The sequence below is a fragment of the Poecilia mexicana genome, unplaced genomic scaffold (genome assembly GCF_051168715.1).
Source record: "Poecilia mexicana isolate PSO_F unplaced genomic scaffold, ASM5116871v1 scaffold_16, whole genome shotgun sequence".
Lineage (NCBI taxonomy): Eukaryota > Metazoa > Chordata > Actinopteri > Cyprinodontiformes > Poeciliidae > Poecilia > Poecilia mexicana.
In genome coordinates, this window is record NW_028263385.1 from 13199565 (window position 1) to 13214834 (window position 15270).

The window sequence follows — 15270 nt, forward strand, 5'->3', positions numbered from 1 at the left end:
GGAATTTGAACAAAACAAAATTTATATATTGCAGGAGAAACAGGGTTAAGTTGGAGGATCATTTTAAACTGTGTAGCAACAAGAAAGGACACAGAAAGCCTTAAATCTCACAAACAAAGGACTTTATTTTGCCACTGACTGCAGCTCTAGACCACTGCAGACAAGAGAACTTCCACACCTTCACTCCATCCAACACAAGAACAGAACAGAGTTTACCAAATAAAAAAAAGAAAGAATTGGTCAACAGATTAACTCGTTTGTCATGTGGGACGTTTCCTCAGGCATGCGATGATGGTAGGGGTCGACCATCTGATGGAACTAGGCAGAGTCACAGATCATACATCTTGTACATTTACAACTCTGTATAGAAAGGAGAATGAAAGCAACACTGCGACGGCCAGTCAGCTGGTTGCTTTACTCCTTAGAGGCCATGTGGGCCATGAGGTCGCAGACGCGGTTGCTGTAGCCGTACTCGTTGTCGTACCTTAAAGCAAAGGGAAAGGATTCATAAGCATTGTGGGTAGTAGAAATGCAGGTTAGTCAGGTTTTGCTAAAGGCGCACCATGATACGAGCTTGACAAAGTTGTCATTGAGGGCGATGCCAGCGCCAGCATCAAAGATGGAGGAGTGAGAATCGCCGTTGAAGTCTGTGGAGACGACCTGCAGGAGAGCAAAGAGGACAAAGTGAGCAAATTAACTCCCACCAGCAAGATTAAGAAACATTTTAATTACATTTGGAGGATATTCCTTTGGGTGCAGTAGGAACATTTGGCTCATATTTTGCTCTTTTGGGATTCATGACCCACTGGCCTTGTCAGCTGAAACTGCAACAAGAGATCAGCCATCTTTCCCAATTTATTGAGCAAATCTGACCCAACATTATAAGGTAATCAGATTCACCATACTTTGTCCAAAGTCAAGATTCCAACAAAAAGAAAAGTGTGCCAACCTGGTGCTCAGTGTATCCCAGAATGCCCTTCATTGGACCCTCAGCTGCGGCTTTCACAACCTTCTTGATGTCATCGTACTTGGCCTGTAAAAGACGAGTAACTTGAAGCCTTTTGGCAACTAAATGAAAATTTAACACAGATGAGCAAAGTGCAATTTATTTAGCAGTAAAATCACTGTCATTTTTGTTCACTATTCCTTTTATGTTGAGGAATAAAAAAAAATGAAGAGGGATTCCAATTTCCCGCAACTTACTGGTTTCTCCAGACGAACGGTCAGATCAACCACCGACACGTTGGGAGTGGGGACACGGAAAGCCATGCCGGTCAGCTTACTGGAAAATGACAAAGCCAGACCACAACAGATGCACTTAGGCAAATCAACACATCTGCTACAGGTATAGACTATATTAAATAGCAAGATATTTTTGGAGACCAACCCGTTGAGCTCAGGGATGACCTTGCCAACAGCCTTGGCTGCGCCAGTGGAGGCGGGGATGATGTTCTGGCTGGCGCCGCGACCGTCCCTCCACAGCTTGCCGGAGGGGCCGTCCACGGTCTTCTGTGTGGCAGTGATGGCGTGGACTGTGCTCTGGACAAGGAGATTAAAAGAGGATGCGGCTTAAAGCAGCGCCGTCAGCCCAAATGTTCCGGGACGAAGTCAAATTCTCACCATCAGGCCCTCAATGATGCCAAAGTTGTCATTGATGACTTTGGCTAGTGGTGCCAAGCAGTTGGTTGTGCAAGAGGCGTTGCTGTTAAAGGGAGACATTTTAAGAACAATTAGCCTAGTTGAGGCGATTGGTAGAAAGTTATTCTGCTGTTCACATGGATAATCCTCACCTGACCACCTGGAGGGATTTGTCATACTTCTCGTGGTTGACGCCCATGACAAACATGGGGGCATCAGCGCTGGGGGCAGAGATGATTACCCTCTTGGCACCGCCCTTCAAGTGAGCCTAAAGTAAAGTGTTGGGGAGTGTGGAAAGAAGAAGAAAAGGATTTTCACACCAAGCAACTTTCTAAACATGATGCAAAAATGTTTTACATCTCAAAGAACAATTTTGTAGTCATGTTTATTAGGAATTAATCTATTTTTAAATGCATTTCAAAAGCTGTATGGATAACTTTAAAGGCAAACATCCATTTTGGATTTAAACAGACATATGCAGCAACTAAAACACTGAGGGAAACATCAGTTTGTCAGGTTAATGATTACTACCATTTAATTTAATCAAAATATGCAAAAATGTAGCCGCAGACAAAAATCTGAGCAAAAGACAGTGGGCTTCATATTCCAACTGAGACTGCACCGCTTGCATTCAGAGAAATAATGTCTTTGAAACGACTCATTTACTGGTAGCTATTAAATAATGTGTAAGAAGTCAAGACTAACAAGCGACACTGCCAAGAGGCGTGCAGCCTCTACCGTCAGAGGCTGCTGGTTGGTCAGAGAGAAAATGGGCAACATGCATCACTTTTTGTTTCATCCAAGAAAAGTTCTCAAAAATGAATGGTCACCAAGTGGAGACGGCAAAACTTTATAGCATGCTGAGAAAGAAAATGCAATTGGGGCAGATTTTAGCAATGACTTATATCCTCAGTAGTCCAAGGCTTTTAGGTTTTGGGGTCCTCAAATTGTCAATGAATAGATTGTAAATTCTGTATATTTTCTAATTTTCAAAGGAAGTTTTGTGCCTACAGAGTTCAATTTGTTGGATTTGTGTGGAAATCACTCTACTTAACAAATCTTGTTTTTTGAAACAAATTTAAAAAAAAAATCTACCAATACAAAGGTTATTTTGGAAAAATCAATTTTCATGGGGACATAGCCAAAAACCTTTAAGTTTATCTACACATGTGATCCGTTTTGCATGCAATAAAGGAACTAATTGAAGAGGGGGCATCAATATCAGCTGTAGTCCACCACACTACATCCAGTAAATGTGACCGAGTCTGGTTTGTTACGACATGAGAGCTTTATAAAACCGCCATCAGCTACACCAGCTCATCTGTGTTGGCCGGAGGAGGGAAACATTCTGGACATGCCATGAGTTCATCCAAATGTGCAAAACCTTCCTCCATCTTTTCCCCAAACCCATGAAACTCTTGACATGCTACTTAAACAAGCGCATGTAGCGGAAAAACAGTACTTCCCCACTACCAATGAGATTCTCATTTTTTAAATTTTATTTTATCCATGCATGTTCTAAGCATAGTAACTGACTATTAAAATATTTTCCATCTCTAAAAGAGCATTACACTCAAGAGGCGTTGGCACTTACGGAGGCCTTCTCAATGGTGGTGAACACACCAGTGGACTCCACAACATACTCGGCACCAGCCTCACCCCATTTGATGTTGGTTGGGTCCCTCCTATAGAAAGAAACAAAACAAAAGTTCAGCCGTTGCTGCCTTTAAGCTGATATTGGAGCATTTTTTTGGTGTAGACCTCATTGTGCTCCACTACTACGCAAACGGTGAAACTGCGAGGTGAACTCACTCGTGGAAGACTGTGATTTTGTGTCCATCGATGACCAGCTTGTCTCCCTCGGCCTTGACCTCGCCTTTGAATCGGCCGTGAGTGGAATCGTACTGGAACATGTAGACCTGAAAGGACCAGAAATTAACTTTACAGCTATACAGTCACATTCAGTAAATCAGAATGTGCATCCAATTAAGCTCATTTATCAGATTAGAAGTGCTTTTGAAAATTTATCACGTTAAAGCAGGTATCAAATATACTTTTCATCAAGAGATTTCTGTAATTTTTTTTATTGGTCTGATGCAATATTCTAATTTTATGAGCTGCAAGTGGAAAACATTTTCAAACATTAATCTAAAATGTGTTTGTTGTGATAAAGTTCCTGAAATATATGGACTTAATATTCCAATTTCTTTAATGCGTGTGTTTATGTGTAAAGTGTCAGTTTTGTGTGTCCATTCTCCATTTTCTGGTAATCACGGCTACATTTATGCCGTTATTGCTTCCCTTATGCTCAGTTTTCTACATCTGGTAAGGTCGTTTTTCCTCCCCCAAGGCCATGGCACCCTGAGCAGGGAGTCCTAGTCAGCCATATCAAAAATAACCACTGCTCATTAAAAATATTACCTCTACTTTGTAAATCTTCAGCATGTGTTCATGATGACGTGACCTGGCTCTCATTTTTTGACCTACCATGTACTCCAGGTCGATGAATGGGTCATTGATGGCCACAATCTCAACCTTCTTGGAGGTGAAACCAGCACGGGTCACCAGACGACCGATGCGGCCGAATCTGTAAAAACAAAAATGCACTTCTCAGTCTGGCCTCTAGATGGCAACATGATGCCACCTCAATCGGCCCAGTTTTGCTTTGGTTTCAGTGAAATTAAAGGTGAAAACCTTCATATAAATACAGAAATGAGTCCGTGAGATTCAGTTTGACATTCAGTAAAACCCTGGAGGGATCTGGTTCACTCTACTAGTGTAGCCCTTTCTTCCATGTGGGAATATAGATAACACCCCAGGAGACATGAAACTGCAGTCAAAGAAAGGCCAGAGTTCAGGAGGAGGGGCAGGAGGAGGTGTGTTGCAGGGGCTCTGACCGCGTTCTGTCGATGAAAGTCACAATGTTTCTCAAATGTGGTGATCCTTATGACGCCAGTGCAACGTTTGATCAATGGCTGGGTTAATCTTTAACCCTACGGGTCCAAAAATCCGGCCTGATATGCCGCGCTTAAACACTGCAGCTGCAGGGAACAGGAAGTCAGGCACGTAGAGGAAAAAGAGCAGATTCGTGATCCAACGTCAGACTGTGTGCTCTGCGACTTTTGAGTTTGCTTCCATCAGCAGGAAAAAAAAAAAAAAAAAAGAACAACCTCCTGTCGAACAACCCCTCTGATGATGAAATTACTGCCCACAATGTTATCTGTTGAAGGCCAAAGTTCAAAGATCAGTAAAAGAATGCTGAGCAGTTACTCAATGGTCAGTTTTAAGGCACGAGCACCTGTGCATGTCCTCCATTGGAAAACACTTGTGGCTTCAGCTGCTGCAAATCATCGATTTTATCTGCCACAAGGGCTCTGGCCTCTAGTGGCACGATGTTAAAACAAAACTGAACTGTCAGGATTTAGGAATCAGATGTAATCAGTAGAAAAATGAACATCTAGAGCAATTTTCTCTGCAGACTTAAGCAATTTAAAAGTAGACCTCATAAAAAAAACATACATGCAAGATTCTTTGAGCACAAACCTTTGCATCGACACAAAAATCTCTGTACACAAATAACTCCTTACATATATATGTATATGTATATGTGAGCTCCTGTTTAAAGCGGTTTTAATTAAAAGTGGCACCAGGTGTGATTTGTTATAGACAAGTTTAAAAGTGCGCTTACCCATTGATACCGACTTTCACCATTTTGCCTGAGTTGGTCTAGTCCTCTGAAAGGAGAAAGAGAAATAGCCATTTAATCCACAAATGTCTACAATTCACACTAGTTTTCTAAAGAGAAGCATTTTTTAAATATTTGCAGAAGAAAAAACAAACAAAAATCAAACAGGCAATAGACCAATCAATCTAGCTGAATACTGGGGGAAAGTTTTAATTTACGTGAACCAAGAGCAAAGAGTCTCTGCAAGAACACAATGGGATGAACAAAATTATAGTTTAAATATCTAGTCCAATATCCAAAAGGTCAAATTTCAAACAATGTCATGCCCACATGTTTTTAGACTCATTTAACCAGCCATCCATGCTGTCAACAGGTGATTTGAATCAAACATGCAGCCTGCTAAATTCCTGCAGTTTCCTGACTAAAACGCTTTAATGACTTGCTTGGAGGCATTTACCGTTTGTGAGATGACTCAGTCTGTCTTGGGACTCCGGGTGTGAGTGGGGAAGAGCAAAGTTTAACTGAGTTTTTATGACTGACCAGGGCCCTGAAGCCACGCCCCTTTAGAAACGATCCTTGCAACGCCTCCTCCTGAATGTCAAGGTCGTTAACTGCACAGTTTGAAACTTCACTTTTATCTGAGTTGCTACCGCCTCGTCCCTATCCTCCTGCTCATTATAAACCTGAATATTGCTGTTATTTAATTTGCGTAAGGTGTCGTGAAGTCTCAACAGTCCTGATTTAGACGGCCACACCTTAAAGGCCTCACATCTTGGTCTGAAAAAAGACAGGGGTCCCCTGCTGACCTTCTCAGTGAATGCAGCCACATGGAGCGAACGAATAGGTTGGTGGGGCGGGGGATCAAATCTCTGTCTTACTGACTGTGACATTTAATGTCCAAAGACCATGACCCTTCACTTGACTGACTCTGTTGCTGCTATTCTTTTCCTGCAGCTCCAATCCGCTCTGCAGAAGTCAAAAGTTGAAACCCGATTGCTCAATTTCGCTCACATATGCGCACAGGAGCGTGCCTGAGTCCATTTACTCAGTTAAACTGTGGCTTTTTTTGAGGCCATTTAGAAATATCAGAAAGGATGCATTGGAAGAAAGTTGTGTGTGTGTGTTTTTTTTTTTTCTTTTAAAGTCAGAATGCAGAGGAACTGTGGAGGTGTGTGCAAGGGGATCGTGCCTTGTGCTCCCAGATTAACTGCTTCACTTCTCTTCCCCTGCACACAAAGACATGACAAGGCTCGGCCATGTCAGCTGCTGCTTCCACATCTATTTTTGACTCTCTTTCCTGGCAACATTGTTGACATCAGAAAAGAAAGCTCTGCAGAGGAGATTAGAAAATGTCAAACCTGAATCATAACCATGTGAGTTTAAGCCAGGTCTGTGAGTTGAAACCTTCGACAGCGGCGTGGCATCTTGCAACCGCTGCACGCTTTGATCTAAGTGGAAAAAATTAAAATAAAATGATCATATCTGAGAACTTGTATTCGCCGTCTTTGTGCAGTTCTGCAGACGTGTCCCAGCTACTACTCTGCTTTAAAACTGGACACCTTTTGTGGGTTTCGTGGCAGCTGTCCAGTGTCCTGGCATTGCTGAACTACCACAACCCTGAGTGCCTGCATGCCAGTCTTGGCCGCCGCTTTAACAGCTTAAGGTCAAAGAGGGGAATTAAAGGTCAGGCTAAGATTAGACTCCGGCTCGCCAGCCAGCTCTTGAGCCAAGTTATACTGAGTACTGTAAGTGCAGCCTCCATCAGATCACATGTTCCTTCTGTTTTACAACAGCGATGCGTTTTCGTTAAGAAAAAGTATTTGTAAGGTTTTATCAATGAAGCCTAATATGATTCAGGGTTTTTATGCCGTGGCAGCATTTCCATTTTACCCCACTGCTCTTAATTGTGTTGCAAAGAGTAGAAAATTAAATGTGCACCCATGCAAATCGAGCTAAAGCATTATTTCTACACCTCATACACATATTCGGGACAATGTCCAGATTGCAACATTGTGAGAAAACAAATAGTTGTGTGCAGACTGTCCTCTAGTGCCATCTTGTGTTGTGGTAGAAAACCCCACAAAGTTCTCTTTATTGCAACTTTGAGGTATAAAGGCTGCATGTGGAGAATAAATGATCCAGCATTTAAGACCAAGTATTGATTCTGCTTAAACTTTTTTTTGTCGTTTTGTCATGTTACAACCACAAAACGCAAAATGTGTTTTATTTGTATTAAATGAGACAGATTAACATAAAGAAGGCCAAAACTGCTAAGTGTAAGGAGAAATGGACATAATGTTAGAAATTACCGATAAAACATGAAAAGGGTGTCATGCATTTCTAATTCTGGACCCCACTACTATGGGACCCCAAAACAGAATCCACAATCAATAAATGAAGTCAACTAGAGAGTTCAGATGTTTAATCTCTGCATTAATCCAGCTAATCTGTGAAGGCCTCAGGGGTTTGTTAGTGAACAAACAACAACATGGAAACAGGAACACAGCAGACAGGTCAGAGAGAAAGATGCTGACATGTTTAGAGTTTGATCATAAAGCAAAAATCCCAAGCTCTGTTCAATCCATCCTGGGGAAAATGGGACGAGCGTCGACCTAAACTGACAGGCTGAAGAAATCAGGTTTTCTGTTTGCAAGAAGCTACTCACAGCAAACATGTGGAAGAAGCTGCTCGGTACAAATCAGACCACAATTCAACTTTTCAGCCGACACGCAAAGAGCTACCTGTGATGGAAAACATATTACTTGCATTACACACCTAGCATCTGTGCTGTGGAAGACGGTGGTGGCAGCATCGTGCTTGGTGCTGCTTTTCGTCAAGCAGGGACTGAGATGCCACTCCAACTCGACGTCAAGGTCGGTCATTCGGAAAAGAAAATCGTTTAGTGGCTGCAAAATATCAGACCTGGGACTCGAGAGGCGTTTCCCCGTCAGGCAGGAGACCTGAGACATGCAACCAGAACTGCAATGGAAATGTTTAACTTAAAGCATATTTATGTGTAAGAACTGCCCAGTGGCAAAAAAAAAAAAAATACAACTGAGAATCTGTGGTCAAACTTGATAAATACTGTCAGCTGTAATTGCAGCCAAAGGTGAAGCTAAATCTTCTCTCTGGTGGGCTGAATTCAAATGTGCGCCACATTTTTTAAATATTTGTTTTAGTAAAAAAAAAAACTTATGTGTTGGCCTGAGATCTGTGTAAAACACATAATTTCTGGCTTTGATGCACAAAATGTGAAAAGGTTTCTTCTTTTTTTGGCTGCTACAGTTAGGGGTGGTCACAGCGGATTACCTACAACCGATCTATGGAAAGGGAGATTATTCATTCACAGTATTTGTTATTATTTATCTGAAAGGTTAATTTTATATAGTGGGGATTCGACGCTGCGAATCAGAAGTGAGGTGTAGCATGAGCAAAGTCAACATGACAAAGACAGAATCATCCAAACGATCAATAGCAGAAATGCCTCCCTGCAGTTTCTGGGTGTTTTGATTCGGTGGCATGAAAGACAAGTACCCAAAATGATCTGATGTCCACAAGACATGAAGTTAGTTTCTTCTTTTACCTTATTTCGTGACCTTTAAGTAATTAAAAAGCACAACTTTCTTGCCTGAAAAGGTGAAAATATCTAGTTATGTTGAAATAACGTCTTTGTTCTGCGTATGCAAAAATAATTCAGCTTTGAACAACTGGGCCTAAAAGCTGGAGGACCTGCTGTCACCAAATCCAGAAAACACTTGCACTTCATAGCTTGTACTTTTTTCAGTTAACATGATTTCCTTCCAGCGTCCATCAAACTTTTTAAAATCATCATTTGGAAACTCAACTAAATTTTGTGATTTGGACATAGGGATGTGTTTTTTCAACCGATGACTCATTACAGTCATATTCATGCTGCCGTGGCTGCAGAGCATAGCATCATCACTCCAGACTTGGATGGCTCTTGTTTACTATGTTTTGCTGCAGGGAAAGTGTGGGCATCCACTTTCCCTGCCAGCTGATAACGGATTTTATTTTCTCTCATTTTGCCCACAAGACCTCATTTCAGATGTGGGCACTAATGTCCTCCAGGCTGGCTTCCTGCATGGGTTTTGAGACACCCCTGCAAAAACACACCAAACCAAAGAGGGGAATTATCTTGGAAATTAAGTTCTTCTTATTAGTAGCTAGCTAACGTTTCATCAAGGTTGACAAAATACACACGCAGGTTAAGCCAAAGGTTAGAATGGGGGTTCCTCCTATTTAATACTTCTGTTTCTCTAGTTTAGGTTATTACAAATAATTGAAGTTGTCTTAACTTTGCAGACAATCACCAGGTGACTATGAACACATCCCAGCGTTGAGAAAAGCAGTTAAAGGAATGGATGTGTGGATGCGACTTTATCCATGTGAATAAAAACAAATTAAAATAATTTTCTTCAGACCTAAAGAGAAACAATCAAGAGTCAGCACTCGGCTTTAGTTATTAGTGATTAGGCCAGAAACATGAACCTCTGGAGACACATAAGGACAGTTACAAAGTTGGCCTTCTATCCCCTGCAGAGCATTTCCAAAATTAAAAGCTTAATGTTCCAACAATACCTTGAGAAACTCATTCGTGCTTTCATGGCAAACTGCAATCAGAAAATTGCAGCTGATCCGTAACGCTGCCGCTCAGTAAAACCAGGAGGACGGAGCTTGTAGTTCTGAGGACAGACTTTAAAATACGTTAGTTTATACGTTTTGGCTGAGTTGTCGTCGTACCAACCGTCCAGACCACTCAGGTCTTCAGGTTCATGTCTGCTCTGCATCCCCAGAATCAGAACCAAACATGGAGAACCAACATTCAGTTTTATGATCCTCTGTGTCTGGAGAACCGCAAAAATCCTGAAACACTGACTTCCTTTACATCCAACTTTTTATTGCCCCCCCCACCCCTTTTTTGACAGTACAATATAACATTATTTGTTTATTTGGTACAAATGAGTCCTCTGTATGTCATCCTGTTCAAATAAGAGACCACTTAAAATGATCAGTTTCTTTGATTTTACTTGTTATAGGTTTATGATTGAGTAAAATTAACATTGTTATTTCATTCTATGAACTACTGACATGTCTCCAAAAATACAAGCAAAAATTTTGTATTTCTTTGCAGAAAATGTTCAAAATAACAAAAAAGATTGCAGTGCTTTCAGACCTCAAATGATGCGAAGAAAATATTCATTTATAAGCAACAACACTAATGTTTTAAGGTGGGAAGAGTTCAGAAATCAATATTTGGTGGAATAACCACCAAATATATATATATATATATATATATATATATATATATATATATATATATATATATATATATATTTGTGCACACTGACTCATGTCTGTACTCTAAAAGAACATTTGCTTCATATCGCTGTTGGCAGGCTCATATGTAAGCATGTTCTCCACGTAGAACCACATCAGCTCCGTCTCACAGACATGAAATCGTTTTCATCCCCCCCCCCACCCGCTGGGAACTTTGCTGTGTTGGCAGTGCAATAAAGCGTTTTGGACGTGGCAGCAGGTCCAAGCAGCAGAATGACGGGGGAAGGAGTGAACTTCTTCCAACAGCCACAAGAACATTCAATAAATCATCAAGTTAAAACAAGATGTCATGAGGATGCAAATCTCCACTCTGAAGGAGAAATCAAGATGACAGGTGTCAATAGGGAGTGAACCATGTGGGCTTTGCGAGTGGGCAAGAATTGAATTTCTATGAGCAAGAAAGCAGAACACCCCAAATGTCAAATCCATTTATTCATGCAAATCATAAGTGAACATAAAAATAAACTGCAGAGGGTTTACAGGTGCCACCGTCTTTGGATCGCCACGTCTTTGTTACACACAAGAAAAGTCAAAACGCGTCTACATTTACTGCACACACTGTGAGGGTTTAATGAGAACAAAGCTAGGATGTTCTAATACTGGAATGAAGTGTGAGGCGTCTGATCTACGCTGGTTTAAACCACATTACACCAAACTACAGAGAAACTACATGTAAACATCCTGTTTCTGCAGGTGAATGCCTGTGTGCAGGTGTGTCTAAGGAGGATGCGCCCAGTCTCATCTTTTTCTCCTTTCTCCACTAACAGCCAAGTCCGCTCATGGACCCGATCCGGTCCAGTTTCAAGCCAAAGCATCCTTTGTTCCATCCCCTCCGTGACCTCTCTGGTTCTGCTTCCCTCTGCACGGCCAGCGCCCCCTTCAGCAGCCGGAGCCAGGGGGTCTCCGGCTGTGTCTGGACGTCAGCCCACTTAGGGTACTCAGCTGCTTTGACCCCAGACGAGGAGGATGAGGAGGAGGCAGCAGCGGCTGTGGACTGATCCTCCGGCTGGCTGTTCAGCATGTTCTCCAGGTCGTCCAGGGTCAGGAGGTCATTGTAGCGCTCCAGAAACTGCTCCAGAAACTACACAGAGGGAAGGGAGACACAAACAAAAAACAAAAAGGAAATCTAATTTCCAGGGTGTGCACAAGGGGGAATAATTCAATCAGCACAACATTTCATTTTCCTCCGCTGCTCCACTCTATAGTCTCCTCAGTCCACCTGTTTTCCCGCCCAGTGTACCTGCGCAGCATCAGGAGCAGGATGGAGAGCGCGAGCCTCTGTCACCTCAAAGGGAGTCAGGAGGAGCAGAGCGGCGCACAGCAGCACAGGGCGGAGCATGGCAGCGGGAACAACGGCAGCAGAGACGAGGACCGGAAAACGGGCTGGTTGCTGCTGCAGAGATCTGAACGCCGAGGGACAATGTGGAGAAAAATTTGTGAATTTCAAAAACAAATATCTTGATTGTTTTTAATCAAGACGTCACATTTTCTGTGTGTTTTGAGACAAACGTACAGTTGTGCATGTAGCGTATGTGACAGGAACTAACAGGCTGCCTCCGGCTGAGCAATTTAAGATTGCATTTGGTCCAAAGACAGAGACATTTCATTTACATTTTTATTTTTTAGTGTTTATTTTAGAGATTTACGCTTTGGAATAAAACAAATGGTTTACTGAATATACATATAAACTAAATTTTTAGCCAATTAAATCAACAGCTGTGGTTAGATTTAATAAAATTTTTTTCAAATTCAAATAGACACCAACTGTCAAAAAGTAGTAAAAAGGAATAGGTGACCTTATTAAATTAATTATATTTTTATTCCAGGTTCAGCTATGCAAGGAAAAAGAAATTAAACATAACTGAGATATTTAAATAAAATGTTTAATAGTGTGATCTACATTAACTTCAGCTGATATGATGTAGCTACAAATATTCTGTGTAGTCATTCAAAATGCATCTTTATTTTGTCTGTGGATTTACTTTGTTCATGATTTTAATTGTTTTTTCCCCCTAAACTTCACACATATCTGTGCTCAGGTTTATTTCATTGAGTTTTCATAAACATAATCCTAACTAAGAAGAGATAAAACTGTACAATAAGAGCAAAAATGAAGGGATGAAAGCAGAAAAGCTCACCTGATGTTAGTTTTCTCTCGGCGTGCTGGGTGTCTTCTCCTCTCACAGACTCTTCTCCATTCCCACCTTCTCGGACTCTCGGCTCCTCTCACTTGTTGGCACCTGCTGGGAGCATCAGTTTCTCACTCGGCTGGCTCCTCCTCCTCCTTGTCCTCCTCCTCCTTGCTTCCACACTCTGATGGAATTGGGAGAACGATGCTGATGATGAGAATGATGATGATTGTCTTGCTCTTGCGTCTGTCTCCTAAATGTTGGGGCTTCAGCTGGGATGCTGCAGAGGTTTTGTAGAGCCAGAGATGCCTCCCCCCTCCTCCCCCCAACCTTCCTCCTCCTCATCTCCTTTTCTTTGGAGTGATGTCATAGCCTTGTTGGAGGGACTGATTGTCACTGCCAAGGTGACCGTATGTGTGGCCACCGCTCTGCAAACCAAACTTCTGCCAGAGTGCGGCACAAGCCGAGGTCAGAGGCCAGCGGGCGGCTCTGGCCTCATCACCGTGACCTGCTCACAATCAGGTAACTGGCAGGGAGAGGCTTCATGCAGGCCAGTCACGACTGATCCTGAATTATACATTTCTCATGCGCTAACAACCCTCTGAGCATATTAGCCTCCCTCTTTCCCTTTGTCTCTGTAGTGTTTCCCAGCGTGCGCTGACCTCCCCCTCTCTGCCGGGTAACTTACAGTCTGCCAGTGCCATCTGCTCCTTGTACCCCCTGCTGCCAAATTACAACACTACCAGCAGCGGCTGCAGGATCCAACACACTGACCTTAAAGTTCAGCAGCATGTGATTATGTCAAGTAAATAAACCCCCGTTCTTTACCGACGCCCAAAGCCGGGCGAGCAATCAGACGCATATCCGCGCTGTTCGCCTCTCATTTGTTGCAAAGTGCGCCGTCACTTTCATTTTGCACTGTCAACCCAAATTGTCCTCAGATAAACACACCGTTACCCCCCGCTGCTGCGAGTGTCTTTACATAACGTTTCAGAAAAAAAAAATGCGCCCCTCTCATCTTTTTTGGAGAGGACACTGTGTGGGAGACGGCGTAGGAGAACGGGGAGAGAGAAAGAGATTAGTGATGATGGTGGGGTTTGAACTACAGCGGTATATGATGTCAGTGGAGCGCTGGAGGAAAAGTAGGCAGCAGAGAGTAGGAGGAGAAAAGGAGGGAGAGAGAGAGAGAGAGAGAGAGAGAGAGAGAGAGAGAGAGAGCACTAGGCTGAGAGCTGAGGGAGATCAACAAAAGAGATTGATTGCAAGAGAACATAAATGGACAGATATGCAACGGAAAGTCTATCAGAGAAAAGGAAAAATAAAACATTTGAAATGATATTTAAAGCAAGTCACTACTGAGAAACACAGGGAAAATCGATCTCCTCAGCTAAAGAATCAACTTTGATTCTCAAAGAGCTGTTAAAAGTATCCCCTCCCTCACAAATTTCTTCTGTTTCATTTTTTGTATGGAGTTAATTTCCTGCCAAAACGTTGCAAAAAAATAAGACGTGTTTCAGAAACTGTCCTCAAACACTGACAACTAAAACCTGCTGCAAAGAAATAAGACATGTCTCACACACAAAATAATCTTTACAAATAGTTCTCTAGTACAGAATTGACTCTTCTTGCATACATAGCAGCCTCTCCTTGTGAACTAAAACTGAAAAATCAAATTAACCAGGCCCCAGTATATATATATATATATATATATATATATATATATATATATATATATATGTATATATATATATATATATATATACATATATATGTATATATATATATATATATATATATATATATATATATATATATATATATATATATATAAAATTCATCCCAGTCCTGAAGAAACAAAGCGGCTCCACATCGTGGTATGGTTTTGTTTCCAGAAGAGACATACCTTCAAAATAGTTGCACATCCCCCCGATCACAAAATACATCTCCAAACATCTTTGGGATCATCTAGATCAGGGGTCCCCAAACTACGGCCCGCGGGCCGGATCCGGCCCGCCACGTCATTTTGTCCGGCCCCGTGATCAATGCCGGATCCGGCCCGCCTGCTCATACCAGAGAGCATTCAGTGTTTTTTTTTTCATATATTGTATTTTCCGGTTTATATGTGGATTTTTCTTCAACCACCAGGGGGCTTTTGAGCAAATGTGAAACTTTCTTTCTCTCAATGGAATATATACTCGTCAGTCCCAGTCACCGTTTCACTCACGGTTTTTTCCATTTGCATTCTGGGTAAAAATCTATCTAAAAGCGCGAATGTGTCGTCGTCGTCGCCCCCCCCCCCCCCGGGACAGTTTCAGATACAGAACTTGGTAATTTGAGAACCTTTCAAATATTTTGGTCAGCACTGGTCCTAAAAGTGCAATTTTACTTTGTCTCTATATGACTGTCATATTTTGTGAAGCAAAGTGATGCAAACGTGGTTTAAATGTTATTCTAGGTTAT

At 42.0% G+C, this 15270-nt stretch overlaps 2 protein-coding genes across 2 annotated transcripts; both read right to left on the reverse strand.

The window, feature by feature from the left end:
• Nucleotides 1–105: 105 nt before the first annotated feature.
• On the reverse strand, nucleotides 106–5878 carry gapdh (glyceraldehyde-3-phosphate dehydrogenase). Its single transcript, XM_014993030.2, has 12 exons — nucleotides 5781–5878; nucleotides 5327–5372; nucleotides 4126–4225; nucleotides 3451–3557; nucleotides 3233–3323; nucleotides 1791–1906; nucleotides 1621–1702; nucleotides 1388–1539; nucleotides 1204–1282; nucleotides 950–1033; nucleotides 563–660; nucleotides 106–484 (listed from the first exon to the last, which is right to left on the reverse strand). Exons 2-12 carry the CDS (start codon nucleotides 5347–5349, stop codon nucleotides 415–417), a joined length of 1002 nt encoding a protein of 333 aa, XP_014848516.1. The 5' UTR covers nucleotides 5350–5372; nucleotides 5781–5878; the 3' UTR covers nucleotides 106–414.
• Nucleotides 5879–11067: 5189 nt separating this feature from the next.
• Nucleotides 11068–12068, reverse strand: nppcl (natriuretic peptide C-like). Its single transcript, XM_014993028.2, has 2 exons — nucleotides 11922–12068; nucleotides 11068–11762 (listed from the first exon to the last, which is right to left on the reverse strand). The coding sequence occupies exons 1-2, from the start codon at nucleotides 12018–12020 to the stop codon at nucleotides 11442–11444; spliced, it is 420 nt and encodes a 139-aa protein (XP_014848514.1). The 5' UTR covers nucleotides 12021–12068; the 3' UTR covers nucleotides 11068–11441.
• Nucleotides 12069–15270: the final 3202 nt, after the last annotated feature.

Bases quoted from the DNA above. Each gene is read 5' to 3' on its own strand.
- gapdh (XM_014993030.2), bottom strand. From the start codon at position 5,349: ATGGTGAAAGTCGGTATCAATGG. The intron at 1,907-3,232 runs GTAAGTGCCAAC...ACTTTACTTTAG, and splicing joins CCACCATTGAGAAGGCCTCC to GCTCACTTGAAGGGCGGTGC. The intron at 1,540-1,620 runs GTGAGAATTTGA...CTCCTTGTCCAG, and splicing joins GCATCATTGAGGGCCTGATG to AGCACAGTCCACGCCATCAC.
- nppcl (XM_014993028.2), bottom strand. From the start codon at position 12,020: ATGCTCCGCCCTGTGCTGCTGTGCGCCGCTCTGCTCCTCCTGACTCCC. The intron at 11,763-11,921 runs GTACACTGGGCG...CCCTCTGTGTAG, and splicing joins CTGCTCCTGATGCTGCGCAG to TTTCTGGAGCAGTTTCTGGA.